General features: G+C 33.7%; 2 protein-coding genes across 4 annotated transcripts in view; both read right to left on the bottom strand.

The window, feature by feature from the left end:
• Nucleotides 1-75: 75 nt before the first annotated feature.
• Nucleotides 76-4,333, bottom strand: Hgsnat (Heparan-alpha-glucosaminide N-acetyltransferase). 2 transcript variants are annotated; one of them, XM_076415809.1, is made up of 9 exons: nucleotides 4,150-4,333; nucleotides 3,894-4,080; nucleotides 3,091-3,316; nucleotides 1,810-1,972; nucleotides 1,551-1,755; nucleotides 1,070-1,243; nucleotides 906-1,015; nucleotides 493-846; nucleotides 76-437 (listed from the first exon to the last, which is right to left on the bottom strand). In XM_076415809.1, the coding sequence occupies exons 2-9, from the start codon at nucleotides 4,065-4,067 to the stop codon at nucleotides 125-127; spliced, it is 1,719 nt and encodes a 572-aa protein (XP_076271924.1). In that variant the 5' UTR covers nucleotides 4,068-4,080; nucleotides 4,150-4,333; the 3' UTR covers nucleotides 76-124. The 2 variants fall into 2 exon arrangements, with proteins under 2 accessions (XP_076271924.1, XP_076271925.1); XM_076415810.1 differs by having other exon boundaries at nucleotides 3,894-4,074; nucleotides 4,150-4,289.
• A 1,881-nt stretch (nucleotides 4,334-6,214) lies between these two features.
• LOC143203591 (glutamate receptor ionotropic, kainate 2) overlaps nucleotides 6,215-23,948 on the bottom strand; it is a 148,747-nt gene continuing 131,013 nt past the window's right edge. The window contains exons 9-20 of one of the 2 annotated variants that reach the window (XM_076415802.1): nucleotides 22,118-22,270; nucleotides 19,606-19,809; nucleotides 19,332-19,535; nucleotides 15,710-15,913; nucleotides 15,367-15,471; nucleotides 8,582-8,839; nucleotides 8,074-8,271; nucleotides 7,843-8,023; nucleotides 7,477-7,787; nucleotides 6,735-6,861; nucleotides 6,560-6,675; nucleotides 6,215-6,481 (exon numbers count right to left, since the gene is read on the bottom strand). In XM_076415802.1, the coding sequence (XP_076271917.1) occupies nucleotides 6,410-6,481; nucleotides 6,560-6,675; nucleotides 6,735-6,861; nucleotides 7,477-7,787; nucleotides 7,843-8,023; nucleotides 8,074-8,271; nucleotides 8,582-8,839; nucleotides 15,367-15,471; nucleotides 15,710-15,913; nucleotides 19,332-19,535; nucleotides 19,606-19,809; nucleotides 22,118-22,270 (2,133 nt within the window). In that variant the 3' untranslated portion in view covers nucleotides 6,215-6,409. The remainder of the gene's footprint in view (nucleotides 6,482-6,559; nucleotides 6,676-6,734; nucleotides 6,862-7,476; nucleotides 7,788-7,842; nucleotides 8,024-8,073; nucleotides 8,272-8,581; nucleotides 8,840-15,366; nucleotides 15,472-15,709; nucleotides 15,914-19,331; nucleotides 19,536-19,605; nucleotides 19,810-22,117; nucleotides 22,271-23,948) is intronic. The other variant, XM_076415803.1, reaches the window with a different exon arrangement.

Raw genomic sequence — 23,948 nt, 5'->3', positions numbered from 1 at the left:
AACATGGAAAATTCTTACCCATAGTGAATATCTGGTTATCTACCCTACAAGGGTACTACGTTATAAGGCATCAGGTTTTAATATAAAAAATATATTTCCTTAATATTTGTGCGTAAACAAAAACTTATACAGTGAAGAAATATTTGATTTTGTACAGGTAATAACTGACGATCACCCAGAAATCGACGGCCCAGGCGTCGGACAGCAGCGCCAGGAAGTGCGTCCTCCTACCGTCGTCGTTAAGGTCCTCCGAGTAGTACCACCGTACCGGGAAGTGGTTGTCGGTCATTTCGTGGCCGATGTATAGGATGATGGCGTTCATCCCAGCGAAGAGGACGGGTTTGCCCGTCCACCACTTCTTCACGTCGATGAGGAAGTAACAGGCGCTCAACAGCAGGAAGGCGAAAGAGCAGGTCACGAAAACGAACGACATGGACCTGGAAACTTAAGTTGCAGTTCCAGAAATGTGATTAAAAATCACTAAAATGATACCATAAGTTCTTATTAACGGGAATAAGTCCGTCCTCCTTGGAGAAACCGCAGAGGCCCCCTCCGATCACTCCTAACGCCAGACTCCACACCAGCCACCTGAGAATCCGCTGGTAGTGGTTCTTGATGACCATAAGCGTGACTCCGGCCTGCACGCCAAGCATCACGTGGAATATCGTGGTCAGGCAACCAACAACTCCCTCGGGATCAAAGGGTTTGGCTTCAAAAACGTTGTAGATCGTGGGTTTTTGGTATACGTGGTTGCCTAAGATAAGGCCGTCGATATAGCCGGTGGCTCCTCCTATGCAGGTCTCGTATTTCCGGTTCATGTGAAGACCTCCGGGACCCATGTAACCTCTGTCGTTGTTATACCGGTTTAGATATACTGAAACTTCGTTTTATCATCACATAGTCACCTGGGACATCCTGGAGCAGCCACCGTAAACACCAGTATGGTGTGTACAATTAAAATCAGCGTACAGATGAGCCATCCTTTCCATATCTTCAAGATATCATCGAATATCCTCTGAAACACGGTCATGATCCATCAATGATCTTCACCAAAGCGAAGGAATCTTACCAGAACTGTGTTCGAGCTTCGTACGGTGAACTCTCGATCCATCGTCAGGATACATAGGGTGGTGACGATGAAATAGCAGAGTCCGAAACGTTGTAACACCCCGAAGATTCGGATGTAGTACACGTCGCATCCGGAATTCAGGAAAATCCCGATCAAGAAGAGTTTGATTGATCTCTGAAAGAATGGTCGTAAAATTTTTGATGTTAGTGATATAATTGAAGGTGGTTGCGCATCCACCAAAATATTATATAAAATGATATTTCAGCTCGTAGTGGAGCCACATTGTTTTAATTGTATTTATATATGGATAATATAATATAATATATGTGCATCAGACTTTGAAATGTATCAGAATATGTTTAGAATGACAAAATTGTTATTATAAAAACTCTAGCTGTATAAAGAATATATTTGAGGTAATTAGTAAAAATTCATACCCTCAATCATATGAACAAGTGATACATGTAGTTTTTGGTGTTACCTTAGCGACGGTCCATATTAATTCTTTGTTTGGAACATTTCTCTTGAAGCTAGACGACAGGGAGATGGGAATACAGGTACCCATAATCCACATAAACCAGGGAAAAACCAGATCGGCTACGTGCAGACCGTTCCAGATGGCGTGGTGGACGAAATGGTAACCTCCGTTTCCGAAATTAGCGAATATCATGATGACGATGCTGATGCTGTAAAGATTTGCGGTCAGTCACACCCGCCCGTTGATTATTCTCGATTCTCACCCTCGGAAGGCGTCGATGGACATCACCCTCTCTTTCTTGGGCGTTTTTGTCTTGTCCCCGTCGATTTCGCAGTCTTTTTTCTTCTTCCATTTGTCCCATAACGAGATCAATAAGTACAAGAAGCCAAAAATGACGACGTGAAGAATGAAGACCGTTAAAATGGCTGCCGGAATATAGAATGTAAATTTAATATTTCATTATAAGTGTGTTTTAACGTAGAAGTTTGAAAAAAACTAAACTTTTTCGACGCTCACATTTTTAAAAATATACCATTAAAAGAATTTTTGGAAATTCCAAATTATTTTTGAAGATACAGCTGTTTTAATGATGTACAGTCGGGGCGATAGATGGTAGAAACTTTCCTAAGTCAGTTTCCCCCACGAAAATTATTTTTTTCTTCATATTTTTGTACTCAGAATTCTTCTAGTTTTCGTTTGTTAATACAAGATGCTCTACCAATGAAAAAACCTTACAATATATCAGAAAAATTAAACACTAACGTTCTCAGAAGATACAATAATTTACATACATAAAACTTGGATATAGGTAATCTGATAAAGTTTACAAAGCGGATAAGTAGAAGCTGTAAAAAGAATTAAAAATTGTCGGGGTAAATACAAACTTACAGGATTTCTTGGAAAAGCCAATATAAAAACGACACAAGGTGTTTATAATGTCAAAATGGCGTAATAATAAAAAAACCAATATATTAACAAGAAAAATATCAAATTAGTGCTATATGTTAAGACTTATTGTTTTTTAATCTGACAGGTATTTGCATGCATTGGATTGCAAGTAGTCGAAATGATAAGAAACATTTTTAGAACTTCATATTATATCCACCGCCAATAAGATTATAGAGATCTGTCTGAAATACGAATTTCCGGTGTTAAAGAAGGCTAGAACTGCTCGTTTAAACAGAAAAAAGGACGAAACAAACATATATTATATGTTTCTATAACAATACTTGTATACAAAATTGAGTCATTAAAAGTATTTCAGCTGGTAAAAAAAACAATTTTTTCCATAAATCTGCCACTTGGTTTGCTGAAACCATGTCCAAGATGGTGAGGCGTTATTTTTTGGGCACCCTACCCCCCATTTTATCAGTTTATAACTTTTTGAATTTTAATTCTTTCTGATTTATTCTTGAAACATTTGCTTCCAAAAAATATTATTTGCATTTTCTTCGTTGCACTTGGAAAAAATATGGAAAATTTGTGCCTCTAGACTAAAATTTCCTTTTAGAGCTTCTTATACTGGATACCAAATTCATCTTACGTGAATATATATTGACTGGTTCCTTGATGGTCTCCACCGAACAAGAGGATGCATTGTTAACTTTGATGTTGTAAACCCCGAACTGTCCGAAATGTGGATCCAAGTCACATATGACACCGTCCTTTTGGTCAGCTGGAAAATACTCCATGTGCCTGGTGGCCAGCCGATATTTCATATTGGTCTCCATGATATCGACCTTGGACTGGTCCAGGAAGGTATAGGGACACTATAAAATCAAATGACATAGTTACTGAACCGATTTAGTACTACATCACTTACCTGAACACAATGGAATTAAAAAAATTGGATATGATTGAAAAATCAAAATGAAGAAAGAACTGGATATTATATTAGAAGAATCTATTCGATATTTCGAACAAACTCTGTCCTGCCAACATAAAACAAATCTTTAAGTCCATATGGTCATGATGTCCAGATATGGGGTTGTGCCAAGAAGAAGAATTTGAAGAATCAGAATTGAGAAATGCTGATAGTGCCTTTTGGTGTTTCAGAAATAGAAATAGTGGTAACTCCACAGTAACAGATACATCGCCATTAAAACATTTGCCTATAGTTATAAATAAGGTAATCTTCATCATATCAATGTTGATGGAACTCTGATGGCTTAGTCCTGCCTTGTTCGGGTCGTAATTTATAGTAATATTACTATGATATTTGTTGACAATATTATTTTTCTACCCAGTATATCGTAGTTTTGTTATATGATTCGTGAATATTACAAATTGTATATGAATATTTTAAAATATTTTACATATTTAACGATAGCAATGAAGAAAACTTACCTGCACGCAATCATGATTGAGAGTATACAGGTAAACTGGGTTTTTAATCGTCGTGGAACTATTGTTGATGGCGAGGAAGTGTTGGTCCAGCTTAAGCTGGTCCATGTCGAAGTATCGCCCATCGGACTCTACGAACCTCTCGCCCGAATAGTCGTCGATGAAATCCCAAGTCATCTTGCGCCTGAATCTTTAGCCAAAACATGTTAAGGGTTTGGATATGATGGGGTTAAATTAACTTCAATAATATTATGCTCACCGATACTATTCCACTTTCACTACGACGCCAATCAAGCGTGCGTGTATATCAACAACAAAAACAAACTTTCTAATGGCACGGTATCGCGATTAACTTGTAAAAAATCAAAACGTACGTTATCTAATTAGTTGACATTCTTTGCATTGTCGCGTTGACTGACTCCTCGACAAGTACCCATTGTACTGTTCGAGTGTTTTTTCTCGATAGCAGCTGATAATGTTTCAGTTTGGGTAACGAAGCGGAATGAAAGTCGACGGATTTGAAGGTCCCAGCTTAAGATTTCGTGGTACAGGGTGAGCACTGGGACGGGCGACGTCAGGCGCTTATATATAAAATAATCCACCAATATTATAAAGTTGGTCCGATATAGCACACACGCATTTTTTTCTTTTTATTTTAAATTTTTTTTGGAGCTTTCTTTTCGAAAGTAGCATTAGACATTATCTAGACCGAATAATACTAAGAAAAATAAAATATATACCTATTTATTTACTATTAAAAGCAATATCAGATATAAATCAAATAATTAAACAAAAATAAGCAGATATCATTTATTTTAAGGTCATAGTACTGACGTGTCTAATACATTAACACTTAAGGACGTTAATTACTTTACATTAACAGATTAAGACACTTAACTGCACACCCACAAAAGTTTACGTTGAACCTCTCTAATGCTGTTGAACACTCTCCTCTAAAGCACTTGCTATATCATCTGCAAGGGCAACTCTGCTTCTTATACATTCCAACCATATGAACTGGCTTACAAAACATATTTTTTGATTGTATATTCTGTGCAATTACAAAAATATCGAAGAACATAAACCTTACACACTGTACTCTCCAGCTCTCCTAGCATATTTGACAAAACCCTACATTGTATATTTTATCTTGAGGCTTTACTCATCTTTAGTTGCTTCAGCTGTTTGACGAACTAATAATCACCCTATCTTGTTTATTCTCAGTAAATTATCCAACCGTTTTTCAGCTTGCCACTTTAGTTCGTTTCTTTTCAATAATTTATGGTTCACTGGCATTGTTTGTGTTAATGCTTGTATCATGCTGAAAGATGTGAGCTGCTGTTGCAATAATAAAAGTATAAATTATAAAAAATTCAGTTTCATTAGCTTCTTGTGTTATAATACAACTTATGGTCCCCATAACTTTTGCTCAGATATTTTTGCTTGTTATATTTTTACTTAATTCTTATTGAATACTTTCTTACATTTTGTCTAAAACAGGTAAACAATTTATATTAGGAACTTAACACAATGAAGGAAATATTACAGGTTTTAAATAATATCTAAAACTATTTCCCGAAGTTGCCCATCTATTCGAATGGTCCAAAACATTTATCTGGAAACTTAGTATTTCTGTCATTGTTAATAAATATTATAGCTAAATCCATATTCTATCTATGTATATTCTATGTGTGCTGCTTACACATAGGTCTGGATGACTTTCAAGTTTTTCTTCCATGAGACCTACGAGCAAAATCTTTTTTACATACATACCTACCTAAATATACTACTGTGATATTACTTCTTACTATGATTACCAATACTGTAATAAATAAAATTATTTTGCAAACCAATTATTCTGTGAATTATGGAGCTCCTACAACTATGACCAAATATTCTGAAACTCCAAAAAATAACTTTTCCTTACAGTCACTATATAAACATGACCTTCGGCAAATCGGTCGATTCCTATTAAGCCAATTGAGAGGATTGGCTAGGTTTGTGCATATCTAGCCAATACCAACTGGCAAAACTTAATGATTTTACTGAGGTCTCGTCTTGTGGATCGGGTTCCGTTGAATCTCGGAGCTATTTTGCTCGCCCTGTATCTGCATCGCACGCGACGATGATTAAACTGCACGGTGCTGTATTTAATTATCTGGTCGTATGCTAATTGCGGCGACACGAATGGGTTTTCTTCGCCACTGGATGACCGTGTAATCATTTCGCTGAAAAGTGGGTAAAAATTTGCATCAAAATTCACCCAAAACAACTTCGATTGCGCGATCGCGTAACTGGGCCGCTAGATGTTAAATAAAACAACCTTTTTTTCATAACTTTATTTAAAATCCGTGGTCATTGTTATACTAGAAGAAACCGAAAGGCCAAACAGAATTGATCAATCAGGTTTTATAAAAATTCCTACATCTAGCCGGGAGAAAATATCCAGAACTGACTGATGGTCCTGGAGGCGTCACTTTATTTTGGCACGTACGTTTCGAACACTGCGATACCCATCATCAATTACCAGTTTGGGACCTCTGAATTTCCGGGGAATGGTTCTCGATTTGGAATGGTGGAGAGTCGTTTTTCTGTAAAGAGGGGAAAGTTGAATTATCTATCTGTACGATATTCGTTGTAACAGATAACATCTCGATAAATAATCTTACGAATTGCAAATGTGAAGAGCACAGCCTTGGACTCAAACCATTGCTGGGCGGTGGTCTAGCGGGTGGGTGAGGGGGATGTGGCGGTATATCTAGTGGTGATGGAACGTAAGTCACGCCTAAGAAGTAAGTAAGTAGTAAAAGACGCGATAAATTAATAAGAATCGTTTTGTAATACCGGTTAGACATTTGGAGCATTGTCGTTTCAGTGCGGGCCTTTGGCGGGAGCCCCTACATCGCAGTGCAAAGCACAGTTCTCCTCCCATTTCTGCGCAAATTGATTGATGTGGAGCGGTTGGAGATCTCTATGATTATGACGAATAAATTATCAAAAAATTATGTTAGCGATAAAATGGCGAAGGTAGTGCTAAAATAATATGAACTATAAACTTCGCAGAATATAAAGTTATTGATAAGAAAATTCTAAGACACTTGAAAAATATATATGGTAAGATTGTAAATATAATTCAAGGAGTATTAGTAAGGAATAAGTGATCAGAATTTTTTAATACGTTGAAACAAAATGGTGATGGTAAATTTAATATTTTAAGTTACAAAAAATATATAAAAGCCGAGTAAATACGAAGAATAACTACCGCTACATTGAAAGTACATAAAAATTTGACACTATTTGTTAAGCCATTCTTTTTTTAATTAGCATTATAGTCACAGAAAAATATTGCAGTTGGTGGAATGGTGAAGAAACTTCTAAATGTTATGATGTGATATAAAACTGTAATTTGAAGTTTGTTTTATTAAAATACTTTTGTTGTTTCGACAGGAACTGTCTCTTAATGAAATACATGGATCTATAGAGTGATAATACAAAAAATAATTGTTTGGTATTAAGTACCCCTAGTTTAAAGTTAAGACTGTTCAACTAATCAAATAACAAGATTATATACTTTGTGAATTTTCACCTTTTCAGCTATGGCAGTTTTCTTCGAATTGTAACAAAACTCGACGATAGCTATGACCACAGCAAAAGCCAGTCCACACAGGAGTACCACAAAGACCCCCCCAATATTGTCCACACCCAGACTGTTTGCTTTGGATTCCTTGCTCTTGTCGTTTCTTGTACAGGTCTCTCCCGTGTTCTTCCACCACTTGTCGTAGAGCATCTGGATCTCGCCTTTCTCCTGTAACTCTAGAATAGCGAGGGATATTTTGTCCCTCCAAGGACTGCCCATGGGGGTGGCTATACCATAACCTTTCGAGTCCAGGAGACCTCCTGTTATTTCAATTCGTTTGTTAATGAGTGATCGCTGTACATAACGAGATCATACCAATTTGTGTGAGGTTGCAGTCTCTTTGAACGACATAGTCCAACATAGTGGACTCCATCAGGAAGGCGTAGTTTCCCTCCAACACCCTCCGGATGCCCTCTTCGTACGTGGGGACGAACACGGACGGTTTCCGGTTCTCCATGAACCTCCACATCTTTTTATAGGTCTCGATCATGGAATCCTGGATTAACTATGGTGAATTAGTGGTGGTGATGTTATAGGAGGACTTACCCTGAAGAAAGTCATCGTGGAACCGCTCTCTAAGGTCCCGTAGGGTATTTCCGTTTGTCCTGCTAGATCCTCAGCGTTTTCTATAGGCGTGATCATCCGCTCAACAGTCAGAAAGGCCGCCAGGTTGGCGGTGTAGGACGAGATGATGATTAGAGTGAAGAACCACCATATTCCTCCAACGATTCTCGTAGAAGTGGCCTTAAAACGAAGTCGAGATCAATATTTGGTAGTTTTTTGACGTGAATCTTTGTTTTACATTCATTCACCGAGAGATATAACCCAACACTGAACAAAATAGCATATTTCCTGCTAGTATTTCGTGGTGTTGGACGGGTCACCTATATTTTTAGACACAATGGACTACAGAGGTGCTATCAGTGATCAGTGTGGGGTTACGACATCGGGAGGAGGAAAAACTAAAAATATAGGTGCTCCGAGTCGATAAATCCCCGTCCTCTCCGCCTGGAGGGAAGAGGGGATCGTATCGACCGCCAAAACCAAGAAATACCTTAGGGTTCAGGTCGGAGCCCTGCTGCATGAGGGTACCGATGGTGAACCAGAACGAGTTGGCCAGCGAGAACTGGTTCTTGAGCTTTTCGTTGTCGACGTCGCAAGGGTGGGGGTTGTGCCACTCGTAGGGCGAGAACCGGGCCACTACGAACATGGTGATGGAGACCAGGACGTAGGCGGAGAACACGTACATCCAGATGTCGGTGGCCAGGGGGTTCATGAAGGAGAAGAGACGCGTTTGCGGGCTAGATGGTACCTTGAAAAAGAAGTCGCGCTTTGGACCACGATTTTAATTTATTTTAAGGCTTCATATGTTGCTATTATGGTTAGAGTTGGGTTATATTGAGTATGACTGTAATGATAAATAATGTATAATATTATTTTTTTGAAGTTTGGTTCTTAGTGAACTCGCGATAATTCAATTCTACGTCAACATAACAATTTATGTAACATATACGTCAATGAGAACTGCGTGACGTCACGCTCTTGTAAACGTAAATTCGCTATTTTCCTATACCATGCGAATTTGTGGCCTTATTCTGCTCGTTTTGGTATAATCTGTACTATTTATTTGATATTCCATAGTTACAAAATCAAATTTCTGCTACCGAAAGTGACAAATGAATCATACACACTCACAGCGGTGTGATAATACTGAGTAAAACGAATAAAAACTCAAATTTCATCGACAATTTTATTACTACTAACAATGCATCATTAATATTGATATTGTGTTCACGAAACACATCAGAAGTTATACGGTTAGTAAATAGAGTGAATACTGAAGAATTTGAAGATGTAGCTAATGGGCCTCGCCTGGCAATATTTATATTCCTAACTTCATTTTCATATGAAACGGTAGGCAATAAACGACATTTTATCCATGTTTTCTAATATTGAGGATTACTAAAATAAATAAAACGAAAATATGTTGAGATAAAATGGTGAAGGCGACTAAAATAGTTTGAGTTCATCATTCCTGTGCATCGCAGTGTAAAGGGCAATTTAAGGCAAATAAAAATACTGTAACGAATACAGATATACTATGAAAGCATGGTACAATTAATAACATTCAAAAATAATAACGAGTAACATGGTACTTTAACTATGACAAATTAAAAGTCAACTTAAAATGTTTATGCTTGACAAAGTTTCGAAATAAAAGATATATAGAGTATATAGAAACATTTTTCTATTAATACTCAACACTGAGTAACAATTTAAAGGTCTTCCATTGAACATTTCTAGAGTTTTGTGTACACGAATTTTAAAAATATATTGATCACGAAATGGCGAAGGCATTTTCAATAGTACAAGTTATTAATTCCGGATAAAACTCGAGTACAAGATATAGCTGCTGGCCCTCGCTTGATTAAATAAGTTTTTTTCCAGGTTTTATTACACTGCGGTTCATACCATTGATACACATTGGAATTCCTGACTAATTGTCTAAGGTTTAGGAAAGAGTGACCTCACCATTATTATTCTACCGTTTTGCCTCAAAATTTAAATATCATCCTATAAATTTTATTCAAAACTATATTAAACATCTTTTTTCTATCAAAGTTTTTGTTTTTTTGCAGAAATACAATTTATGCTCAGTAAAAATATAGGTGTCAAAGCAGATTAGCACTTAATGATGATGTTGCTTGATTATATTTCGGTTGTTGAGTTTCTTTTAACATTTTAAAAATACTGATCTTAATGCCAACACCAAATAATACCTTATACGTCAAAATATCCGAAAGCGACAAGTAAACAAGTGAATGTCGATGATGAGTTAAGAGTAGATGAACGAAAAAAAGAAAAATGTTTCATACATGGCTTAAGTATCGAAACAAAGGACAAAGAAATGACTGAAAATACATCATCGGTTCATCCCAAAGGCCAGACCTTCTGGAGCCTTCTGATTATAATTTATTATGATCGGTTCGGCACGACCAAAGAACTGAAATAGTGCAAAACATCCCAATGTAATGTAGGTAAATGTTAGCGACACCTTTTTATTGAAGCTTTATTGCAATATTGCCCGAGAAATTTTAAAAATTATAGAAAGTTTTGCTAAACAGTCAATCTGGAGCTTATATTGTTCAATCATACTCATATTCTCTCGGTTAATCAGCAACAGTCACACCTCTGCAACCTCCATCAGTAGTACCTGCGGTGAAACCCCGGTACTCTGCCTCAGTAGGGTACCAACGATAAACCAGAAGCTGTTAGACATGTTCATTCGATTGACTAGTTTGGCGTTGTCCTTCTGCCAAGGTCTAGGGTTGATCCATTCGTATGGGGTGAACTTGCCCAGGGCGTATATGGTAAAGCCAGCCATGAAGGTGGCGCCTACGGTGGATAACCAAATTTTAAAGCCCAGAGGATCGAAGAATGTGAAGAACGCCGATTCCTTGTCGGTTGGTACCTGTTGAGCGTAAATGGTCACTTACCACTACTCTGCGATGATGATTTGAAAATAGTTTGTTTGTTTTTTAGATTTATTAATCACATCAAACAAAAACGAATTTGTGGACAAAAAGGTGCCTGGAATAATACTCCAAAAATTAAGAGTACAACTAAAGGAATTAATTATCCGAAAGAAATCAAAGAAATGGTAGCTGAAAACCGAAAAAAATGGCAACAAAATAGAACACCTGAAAATAGAAATATTTAAAAGAATATAATCCAAAGGTTGAAAAGGAAAGTACAGCAAATTAAAAACAAATCCATAATATAATATAATAAAATTAAGAAAAGTAAATCTGTGTATAAGCAGTTCACCTACAGTCAGACCGTACAAGCATCAATAACATTAAATAATACTATCATTCCATATAACAATAACTCTAAGTATCACGGAATGAATCTTGATGCAAAACTTCGTTGGAATGAACTTTTAAAAAGAAAAGGAAGGAACTAGAGTTAAAATATAGGAAAATGTATTGGTTAATTGGAAGAAAATTACAACTATCAGTACATAATAAATTTTTATTATACAAGCAAGTATTGAAACCTATATGGACATACGAAATTATATTATGGGGATGTTTCGCGAAAACTCATATAAATACAATATAAGTTTTCCATAACAAAGTCCTGAGAAGGATTGTAGGTGCACCCAGATAGTACAGGACTGAGTACTTACAAGCAATACCTTCAGAAACCGAATGTCACCAAGGAAATCAAGAGAATTGAAAGGACACGTGGGAACAGACTTAAAACCATCAAACCATTTGATCTTGTTAGTGTGGTGCATTTAATAGAAAAACAACAGTCTTAATACATAAATTTAAAAAAAGATTCTTCTTCTGCAAACTAACAACAGGGAAGAGATGTGTAAAAAAATTCGAAGTCTTCGTAAGAACAAAGACAAATTCCACAAAAAGGTTTTGGAAATGCCATTACTTGAAACTTTATTATTGGGTAGACTAAGAATTTATAGTTATTTTATATTGTATGCAACATTGTTGCTGCATACTATAAAGCACCATCGTGCACGCTTCCATGGCTTTATGATCGATTTATAGGCAATTTGCGTACGTTACCCATTTTTCAACCACCAGCCCAGTCTCTATATTGCATGTCGATAGCACGTAGACGAACTCTATTTAGAATCACGGTATAAAATCCATCGTGCAACATCGAGAAAATATTTTTGTTTGTCGGGGTAGCGGGTACATTGATATTTCGTCCGTGCTTAGTAGGCGTTCGAGACGAGTACGTGTATTTGTCTTTCATGGCATACTATGATCGGTTCTCCGTGTCGGGTTCATGAACATATAAATCTGGGAAAATATGGGATTGTGAGGAAATACTATCGTTTCGATTGGTAATTCAATATTTCCTGTGATATAGCCGATCAGTTTATATTAGAAACAACTACTAGGATAAGATACGACATATTATGCGCTTGTCAACTACACTCGAGTGTATTTTTTTTGTAAACGTTGGATAATTATAAAGGACACAAAAACAAAATGAACTGAGTAAATCTGAATACTAAAGGTATATAGAGCATATATAATAAATGTTAGAATTAGTTAGACAGAGACAATTACAAAAATCTAGAGAAAGTGTTAGACTGAAATCTATATACTAGAGAACATGTTAAAATATAGTTCAATTAAATCGAGTACTAAAATAACATAAATAGGGACGATAATAAAAATATAGAGAATAAATAAATAACTATTAATGCTCTAACTGGTTTAATAGAGAACGTGTCAAATGTTACTATAACAACTATTAGAAATATTTAAATATATGCCATAAACAAACATATTTCATTGAGAGCGTGTCAAATTTAAATATAATGAGTGTTAGAATTACTTAAATAGAAACAGTAATAAAAATATAGAGAAAATGTTTAACTGAAAAAAAAATTAATGCTAATGGGCAGACATTTAGAGAATATGTCAAATTTAAATATATTATTAGAATTGCTAACAACCGAGATTGTAATACAAATATAAAGTGTCAAATTTAAATAAATATGAATATTATTAGAATAAATTAGTCAGACTGTAAAAAATATAAAGAATGTGCTCATCTGAAATAAATATGAGTACGAAATGACAATTATATAGAGAACGTGTCCAATTCAAATATTGAGCAAACTCAGTTATAAAAATATAGAAAAAATGCCAAAAACAGGGTCAAGGGAAGAAAAAAAAACTCATAGCAGTCGCAGCTTAAAAAACATCTCTAAAATCGTTAAATTTCTTCAGCATCGAGCTTATTTGCCAGACTTAGCTCTCCTTGAATCTCACATCTCAATCTTAATCAAATAAACTATAAATACAAAAATAAACTTAACCGAAAAACAACACACGATATTTATTTTCGATCACGATTTCGATAAAGACCGTTTAACCTCACCGATACGGTCGGACCCTTCGTTCGCAACAACAATAACCCAAACTGTTCCGATATCGGATGCCACGGGATAATGACGGAGGAAGATCGCAGGAAACACATTGTTTTTCATTAGGTCCCGCTGTCGTCGCGGCCGAAACAAATAACGAGGACGGAAAAAATCGACTCTATTAAACTTGATTTATAGTTTCCATTTTGCCACAGTAAAAACTCTAAACAACCTAATAAAAACACGGGTGGGGAATCGAATGTGGCGGGACGTGGAGGACGCGACGGAGGCCGGGAGATAAGATAACTTAAAAAATTGTTGGGACGGGCTTTATTCCTCGTCGATGTCGAGTAAGACGGGATGGGACACGTCCATTATTAGGCGTACATAGTAGTTTGGATTGAATTTGAAATTCGAAACGACGAGAAGATTCGCCGGCTTTCAATCAGCCTTCCACTTTTCTGGTTTTACTAACGAATAAACTAATGTAATATTCACTATATATAAAATAAAATAATTCGATATTGGAGAAAAATTTTGATCGAATATGTACAAAAAAACAAAAAGGAAAATCGTAGAGAAATTAAATTTAAACTTTTTGACAAGGGAATTGTAAACTCCAAGAAATACAAAATATACTTTAAATTTAAATATTACAATAATGATAGAGAAGCTGTTAATATTAAATATAAAAACAAAAAATATAAAATCCATAAAATCAATAAATAACATATAGAAATGTAAATCTAAAATATATTCTAAAAAATATAGAGTGTTTGCTAAATTCAATACCAGAATATTATGAGAGGAAATACAATCTAGAGGCCTTAAATTGAATAATCATAATCATGAACAAATATAAGGATTAGAACTACACAAATAATGTAGTTGTTATTAAAAATATAGAGAAAATGTTAAACAGAAATGGCAAAAGCATAGAAAGTGTTTAATTGAAATATATCAACTTGAAAGAGATAACATTGATGTCAAATATAAAGAAAATATTTAAAAAAATGTCAAATATAAACTATAGAAGGCAACAATATAGAGATCGTGTCAAATGTATACAATGACTGTTTATAAAAGATAAATAAAAATAAAAAAATAAAAAACATACAGGGAAAATGTTAAACTAATATGGATTAATGACGTGTCAAATGTATACAATGACTGTTTGCAAAAGAAATAAAGACAAAAAAATACAGAGAAAATCTTAAAAAGGTAAGAAAAGGTAGAAATATAGAGCAAAGACAGTAGTAATGGAAATATAGAGAATCTGTTAAACTGAAAAGTACGAACTATAAAAGGCAAATATATAGAGAACGTGTTAAATTTATACAACGACTACTTAGGAAACATAAATAGAGACAATAATAAAATAGAGAGAGAATGTCAAACTAATATAGGGGAAAAAGGTAAAAATATAGAGCACTTGTCATAATTCATATATAGAAATTATTCATATTTTAATCGAAGTAGTATTGTAGTGGAAGCAATACTAATTGCTTTGAATGAAATACAAAAATATAGGGAACATGTCGCTGGAACTGGAAATAGAGAAATAATTCACAGAGACAGCAGTAATAGAAATACAAACAGAGCGTTGAAATGAAAACCATTAACTCTAAATGGCAAACATATAGAGAACGTATCAAATGTATACAATTACTATTTAGAAAAGATAAATAAAGACAATAATATAATATTGAGAATAAATCAAACTAATATGAATTAGTTGTAAAAAATAAACATATAGAGACTTTGATAAATTTAATATATATTAAATGTAGTAGAAGGAGTAGTAATTATAGTACAGAATGTTTTAAATTGTAATATAAGAAACTTGAATAATAAATGTCACTGGAATAATAAAAGTTACATAGTTAGTATCATTTACTAAAAATAAAAACTAAGTTAATAATTCCTACCTTAAACAGTATACTGATGCCCAGATTCATAAACGGCTTCGTGAAGTCTATAACGCTTTCTCTGGCATAGTTTATAGTCATGGAACCCACGGCCAAATCGGCTTTCTGAAAACATATATTATTACATTATATAAACACTCTCAATATCCTGACATTCGATATCTACAGAATATGCTAATATTGTCCACTCTTGTAACCTGTTAAGATCGAACCCACGTATTCCTGCTTTTATCCTGCTTCGGATCAGAAAGGGCGTCGATAATCCCCCGGGGCCGTTTTACAATTCTCTTGGGGTATTTGTAGGAATTAAGGAATTACAGGAGAGAGTATGATTAATCGTTACCTTATCCATCAGCTGGCGAACAATCCCGTTCCATTCTCCGGTATCCAAGTCGATAGCACCATATTTCCCGTCAGGTACCAGCTCGATTCGGTATTCGAAACCTATCATGGAAGCCAGTTCCTTCAATAAGTCGATACAGAAACCTTCGTATCGATTGTTTCCTTCTAGGTTAGAACCAGTTTTCAACATTACGTAGGGTTGTTCCTGGAAATGGAAGACACATAACTAGCTGACTTAACTAGCGATACAAGGTTCAGAGTTTCAGTTTGGAGCTTCAAGAATATAACGTCGAGAGTAGACTTTAATATTCCAATCACTTACGGATTAATAATTACTTTAGTGGTATCAATATAGAAACCAATTTGATAAATGAAAAGTAAACTAAAGATCGTACTAAAGTCTATTTATTTTTAAAATTTACACTTCCATACCACAATAAATAATGTGGAGGAAGGGAAGTACTTCAATATATACAATATATGCAGCTTTAAACGAAACAAGAAAAAAACTATCTAAAATGCTCATCCAGAAGAAAAAAGTCAAAAAGCAAAGACATGCACTCTCAAATGTCACTAAACATACCGAATCCGAGCCACTACAACTTACTTACCGTGGCCGAATTGGCCGGATGAAATGGCCTCCCTTCTAATTAAACTAAAGATTGGGGACTGGATATGTGGGCTTCGATTTATCTTTACGATTCTTCCGAGAGACACAATAGTCGACCTCGAACTAATACGCTTGCCGGAACGGAATGCCGACGGTAAAAAAGAATTGAAACTAGCGGAGATGAAGAGGATTTTCGAAAGGACAAGGGTGTGATTCAAAATATTTTCGGGTTCAAATAATAATTCACGTTTGCTAAATCCGGTCTAGTAAGGTAGAAAATTTATGTTGGCAAAAAACTAGGTTAAAGATTAACTTAAACAAGAGAATTGAACAAATATAGAACTGTATAAAATCAGACACCTTGTATAAATTGTATAAATGTAGTAATAATTAATAAAAATTCTAATCTTGTGAGAGATAAAAATATAGAGACAGTGTCAATGTTAAATATAAAAACTACGAAAAATATAAAATTAAAAGGTTAATACTAAGCGTGAGAAATATAAATATGTATTAAGTGTTTTCAAGAATTATGAAAGAAAAATATAAAGTGTTATTCTTAAACAAAATAATTATAAAATGTAGAGAAATATGTGCTAACATATAAGATTAAGCATTAATCTCTCCATTGTAAATATAAAAATTAAAAAAAATTGTAATTTTAAAATATATTTAATTGTTAAAAGAAAGTGACAATCGTATATACAAGAATTATGAAAAATAGAACATTATAAGAGATTATCTGAAACGTAACATACTTAAGTTATCCAGGATGAAAGAATTCTGGTATGAAAATATGGAGAAAGAATTGCTGTATCTTACATACAAAAAATATGAAAATTATGAAATTATTGAGTTAATATTATTTGAAAAATATAGTTAGTAGAAATGTAGAAACGAATCATGTAACATTCAATATATATGACAGAGAATATTAAAAAAGTGCTATTTTAAATGCAACAATTATAAAATTTGTGCTAATATATCAAATTAAACATTAATAGAAATTTAGTATTAAAGAGAAAATGACAATCGTATATACAAGAATTATGAGAAACAGAAAATTATAGGTTTAATATCAAATGTGAGAAACATCATTAGTAAAAATATAGAGAGTCTAAAATCATATTATTCCTAAAGGTAATTTGTCTATATTAAATGTAAAAATTAAGAAAAAAAATTAACGAATATCAATTTTAAAGAGAAAGTGTCAATCGTAGATGTAAGAATTATGAAAATTGGGAAATTATACATAAATAATTTATCCGGAAAAAAACATATACGAGTGATCTAGGAGGAAAGAATTATGAGATAAAAATATAGAGAAAGGCTACTATTAAATACAATTATAAGGGTAATTTCAAATATGAGATTTATTATTAGTAAAAATGTAGATGCCATAAAAACCTATAAATATAAGAAAAACGTAAAATAGTAATCATAAAGCGTTAGAAAGATTAAGATAAAATATTAATCTGTCAATTTTAAATATAAAAAATAAGAAAATACTTCATTATAATATAAATTTAATTTAGAAAGAGAAAGTGTGAACCGTAGTTATAAGAATTATGAAAAGTAGAAAATTATATATAAAGAGTTAATATGAAACGTAACATACATGTGTAAGAAAGGAGATAAAGAAAATAGGGTTATAAAGATATACAAATGTAGAGAAAATTTTTCTAGATAAGAAAATTATATAAAATCTATACTTTAGATATAATAACTACGAGTATTACGTAGCAGTAGTATAGGCCAAGAAAGTAAATGATGAGATATGATAAAATATTGATATAATATACATAAAAATGTTTAGAAACATAATAGACAACATTTATGAAGATGTCAATAATCAACATGTATTCAAAAATAAATAAAATGGAAAATAGAGGTAAGAAATTGCTGAATTAAATTACTTAAAAAAGAAAAAATATAAATAGAAATAAATCAATAAAAACACTACCGAATAGAAGAAAACTCAATTATACCCAACCACTATCAGATCTCACTATTTCGCGCTCAAGCAAGAAACGAAAACAAAAAACGAAACCGCAATTAGGCAGAAGAAAAAGGAAATCAAATTATCGCGCTACGCTTGCAACTGTTCCGATTCAATTTTCCTGAAACTGTTGAACAATTAAAATACTTCTGTGCCGTTTTGGAAATAATAAAGCGGTCGCTAAACTAGATTTTATCCTGGCCGTTAGCAGGTCTTGTCGGCCCTTATTAATTGGAATGCTCGACTTGGTTCTCTCGGCCTGTGGTGGTATTTCAAATTGCATCGTTGTAAAGATGAATTGTACTGCTTCATTTTGTATTATTTTTGTGTTGGTATGAAACTGTTATAGGAATAGCGGATTAAAATGTAGATAAAGTATCATTATTGGAAAGTAATATTCTTTTTATTAACGCTGAATGGTTCATGTGTTCTTTGAAAGATATAATTATTGTGATTGTCATTATGTCTAGGTCTGGAAAAGCAACAGAGATTTTCAGCCTAAAAATGTGATACTAATGTGATTAAGCAACAATATCAAGGGATAATGTCATGGTGAATATGGCGGGAGGCATTGTATTTTCAAGTTTTCATATATTTTGCAATATGACTTTTGACCTTAATATAATAATAATCCAACTAACATATCAAGAAGAATTGACGCCTAAAGTCTATTAAAAATAATAGTGAACCCACGTCATTACGATCTAACCAATATATGTGACTATATAATTAACCATAGTTTAAGTCATTCGACACCATATGCATTAGATGTACAATAATGCTAAAATAAAGGATATTTAATAACATCATTTATATTCGATTGCTTTATTTAGATTAGAATTTTGTTATATGAAAACCAAAATAGCTATAACTCAAACTTTATGCAGCAAAGTTGCGACGTTTTGACGTCATACATTTAGATGACATGTGTTTACTGTTTTATTTAATGGATATGATATCACTCGATTAATACTTGACTAAATATTTTAAGTGTTAAATCAGGGCAATACATACGTGCATCATAAGTTGTCTAACCATGCCGTTCCATAAACCCGTCTCAGGGTCACAAGCTCCGTATTTTCCATCTGGCACCAGGTCCAGCAGATAATCGAAACCAACGTCCTGTGCTACCCTCTCCAATATATCGATGCAAAACCCATAAAACCTACCCTTGCCCGTGTAGTTTCTCGTCCCGTGCATCATGACGTAGGGCGTTTCCTACCAAGCGATCGCATGCAAACAGAAACGTAACAAAACACCGACAACATCACCAACTCATCCCGCTCACCAATATCGTCGTCACTACCAGCGTGACGTTCATGTTACCGTGATCGAAGAAGGCGTTGCGATCCGTGACGTTCACTCCGTCGCCGGGCTGCCACTCGCCCACCTTTACCAGCGCGTGTTGCTTCAGTTTCAGCAGGTCCAGCTTGAAGCGCACCCGCTTCCCCTCCTTGAACTCGATGGGGCCCGTGAGTCCCTTCAGCTCGACCTGGAACAACGCGAAATCGGATACGGTCTCGAGGGCATTTTAATTGAGACAATCCGGATAGTCGGAGTGGCCGATAACGAACCATAATTATTCTAAAAAAAATTAACGCTAAACGAACGCCGAGAGGCGTCTTTAGGGTACTGGGGGGCGCGATCAAAGGTCGAAGGGTGCGTAATGAGTTTTTTGTGAAACAGTAGAATAAATTAAGGACTATTTTTAACTAAATGGAGTATACAATTTTCATAAAAAAATGTGTAGTTTACTAGGAGAAATTTTAAGCAAGATAGATATTGGAAATATCGATACTAAATAATAAAAAAAGCGAATTATAACAGCAAAACCATAGAGGAAATGTCAGTCATAAATACAACAATTAAAAAAATAATTCATAAATAACATCATAAGTAACAGAAATATAGACAGTCAGTCTTAGACATATATAAAAAATATACAATATGAACTGTTTCAATGATCTTTAATTTTTCAATCACTTTTTGAAAAATAACCAGAACCAATGGACATTTCTGCAGAAATTTGAAGCAAGATGATTACAGGAAAGTAAAATATAAAGCCAAAATTGTCAGAAAAATCATACACAAAATGTTAAGAATTAAGAAAAAAAAATGTTTATCACTTTTCGAAATATAACGAAACCAATAGATATTTTTGAAAAAAAATGTAAGCACGAGGTTTATTGGGGAAATAAAATATTAAGAGAGTTATTATACACCTAAAGATTATGACAGAAAAATAATAGGGAAAATAGCAATCATAATTACAATAATTAAGAAAAATTTCAATTTTAAATTATAAGATAAAAATATGGACAATGGGTCAATGTTAAATATTTCAGTATGTAAAATATGAAATGCTTTACTTTAACTGAAACCAATAGATTTTTCAAAAAAAAAATTAAGCACGAGGATTATATGGAAAGTAGAATATAAAGAAAAGGTTATCATATACCTAAAAATTATGAACAAAAATCTGGGAAAATATCATTTATGATTGAATTAAGAAAAAAATTTAAACAATTATAAAGGATAGAAATCATATACTGAAGAATCGTATTGTTAAAGAAAAATGTATATATTATTCATATATAAAGACTTAATAAAAATTATAAAGAAATCAATAGACATTTGTGGAGATCTTTTGGAACAAGAAAATTATGACGCTTTAAATAATGATGGAATGATATAGAAGCATGGTCGATCATAGATGTCTTAAAACACTTAATAAAATATATTAAAAGTTAATTATCAAAAATATTAAAAAAGTTAAAGATATGAGTGAAAGAACAATATAGAGAAAGTATTGTTCTGATCAAATTGATATTTAACGCGTTAAAATATGAAATGAGGTTGCTAAATTACAACAACGTGGAAGCTATGCGGCTGGTTGACAACACGCATAAGTGCTAATATTATATTTTGCTTAAGTAGTTTAGTTTTATTTTAACCTGAGAAATATATACTGCTACATAATACAAGTACAACAAAACAGTAGTAATAAATTAGTTTGTAAATTAAGATTTACCAAGCATATCTAATCTAAAATGTAGTTAATAATAAAAAAGTTGTTTTCAGTGGTTATCTAGATTTATATTTTCAATAATTATAGATATGTCCTCGTTTTCTCTGTAACAGTACTTCTTTAATGGGATGATGAAAATAAGGCGTAATGTTTGGTATGGTTATGGGAAACATGTAGTAATGAATACGAGCAACAATAATAGTAAAATTAGTCGGTTTCGGTTTAGATAGAGGTAATATGAACCGTAGCGGAGAGCATTAATTGATACAAGCATGTAGAGGAAAGGAGAAGTAAAATTGTCCGACATCCGGGCCTTTTTTCTTCGTTTCGCCAAAGCCACTTAGCCGGACGGTAAAATTAAATCGACAAAAAGCGAAACTACAAATAGGGAGATGTCCGTCCAAGACGGGCGATTGGGGGGAATCCAATTTGTCGCGATCAGCTTGTCGAACTAATTCGATTCATTAATAAAGTCTGTTCTTATTACGAGGCGGGGGATATTAAGAGCTTTTTCCCCCTGGTTCATCTTTGCTCGAGTTTAGTCGATTATCGTTAAAATTGCTTTTTTGTTTGGGTTTTTTTATACCCAAACAAATGTATGTATTTTGTCGTTTACGAGCTTATAATTAAATAGGACATATCACTATATAGCAGTATTGGATTATTCTAATTATATTACTTGGGTATTTATTGAGTTCATGTTGCCTTTTAACGAAAAACTGAACTGTTTTTGCTTCTTATATGTTTTCTATTTTCGATTTCTCTTACTTACGGTGTTTATGTAATTAATTAAACTCAATCCGCCGTCCCAAGGCTGCTCTCTGTCGCAGGAGACGTTGGAAAGTTTCAGCGAGTGGGATTGTTCCAGAGTTTGTAAGCCCACCGCGAAAACGTAGACCGAGTCGTACATTAATGCAGCTTCTGCCTGAAAATTATGAAAAAAAAACAGATTGTTAATTGATTACAGGCGGACTTACGATGTCCAGATTAGATGGTAAACAATTTTTAAATTTTGATGATTTGATTTTTGATAATATTTTGGATGAAATAATTGACAATATCCAATGAGAAATCTTAAGTTTCGACGGCAATTTTATAATTTCTATCTTACAAATGTTGTTTTCCCTTGAAACACAGACATTTTAAGCAAGAAGATTATAGGAGAATAAAATATAAAGAAAAGGTTATCATATACCTGAAAATTGTGACCGAAAAATTATAGAGGAAATGTCAATCATAAATAAAAGAATTAAGAAAAAATTATTTATTTTAAATTATAACAAATAGAAATATAGAGAAAGGGTCAATATTTTAATATGTACAATATGAAATATTCTACATATCACTAATTCAAATACTTTTTCGAAAAATAACTTGAACCAATTGATATCTCTGTACAAATTTTAAGCAAGGGAATTATAGGAAAATAAAATATAAAGGGTTATCATATACCTAAAAATTATAAAAGATAAAAATGGGGCGTAGTCGGTTCAGATCAGTACGATATTAGATAATGTGAATAATATTTAGGCTGTAGTTGAACAATGTATTACGAAAATAAATTATCTAAAATATGTGGGTAATAATTCATATTAATCATATTATACGTTTCTGAAGTTAGAGGTATTTAAGTTAGATCCGTCAGGGAATGAATGAATGATGAATACGTAAGCTCACAGTCTCCAACGAGCTATCTCAAGTTAAATCTTTGGGGTCAGATTCATTATCAGCCAATTTATTTCGAAGATAATGTTTTATCAGGAGGTAAGTAGATTACAGAAATTGACCGGAAGAGGAGGAGGTTGTATGTATTAACAGTACAATATTATAAGTCTCAGTCTCTTTCACAAGGCAGCCAGAAGAGTCTGTTACCTTAAAGACGTTTTAAGTAAGTTTATATTGGAAAGTTGGAAAAAGAGTATTAATACGAGAAAAATAATTGTCCTTCGAAGAAGAACCCTAAGAATTTTTCGTTTCCAGATAATATTTATTTATTAGTAATCTTGACCCAAAACATACGTTCCCCTCCTAAAACCAGATCCCGCGTGCTCGAGATACCACCTTTCCCTCCTCGTCCCTATTCACGTTGCCGAATCGAGTTGAGATAAAAAGGACGATACTCTGTCATTTTTATTGGCATCCAGACCATCTCGAGACCAATCCCTTCATGAAAACAACAATAACAATAATAACAAAGAATCGTTTCGAGAATCGGGGAAAACGATCGGAAACTCTCCTTTAAACTCTCCATGTCTGCGTTAATTTTATACCGAAGTTTTAGATTTGATCGGGAGACGTGGCGGGCGGGGAAAAACAAGGGAGGAACGTGGGGGGACTGGGACGTTCGGGTTAGTCTCTCGTCTATGAATTTATCGATTTTGGTTTTCGGTTCATCATTAAGAATTGTTCGATTTTGCTTGTTTTTTTTCTTGATAGGTTTCACAATAAGTCAATTGCTGGGATGAGGGATTTGGTGGGACCAGGATTATATTCACATAATGTTTATGCTTGATTGAGAATTTATTGAGAAAAAATAGTTCAATAAAATTATTTTCTATTATTCTCTACTATTTTGTACAAAATTTTTGTACCAGATTACCCTA

This window comes from Rhynchophorus ferrugineus, unplaced genomic scaffold (assembly GCF_030347505.1).
Source record: "Rhynchophorus ferrugineus isolate W39M unplaced genomic scaffold, kcgeb_rfMv2 rfM10, whole genome shotgun sequence".
In the NCBI taxonomy this organism is placed as follows: domain Eukaryota; kingdom Metazoa; phylum Arthropoda; class Insecta; order Coleoptera; family Curculionidae; genus Rhynchophorus; species Rhynchophorus ferrugineus.
The sequence above is the reverse complement of the archived record's forward strand: the minus strand, read 5'-3'. Positions and strand labels throughout refer to the sequence as shown.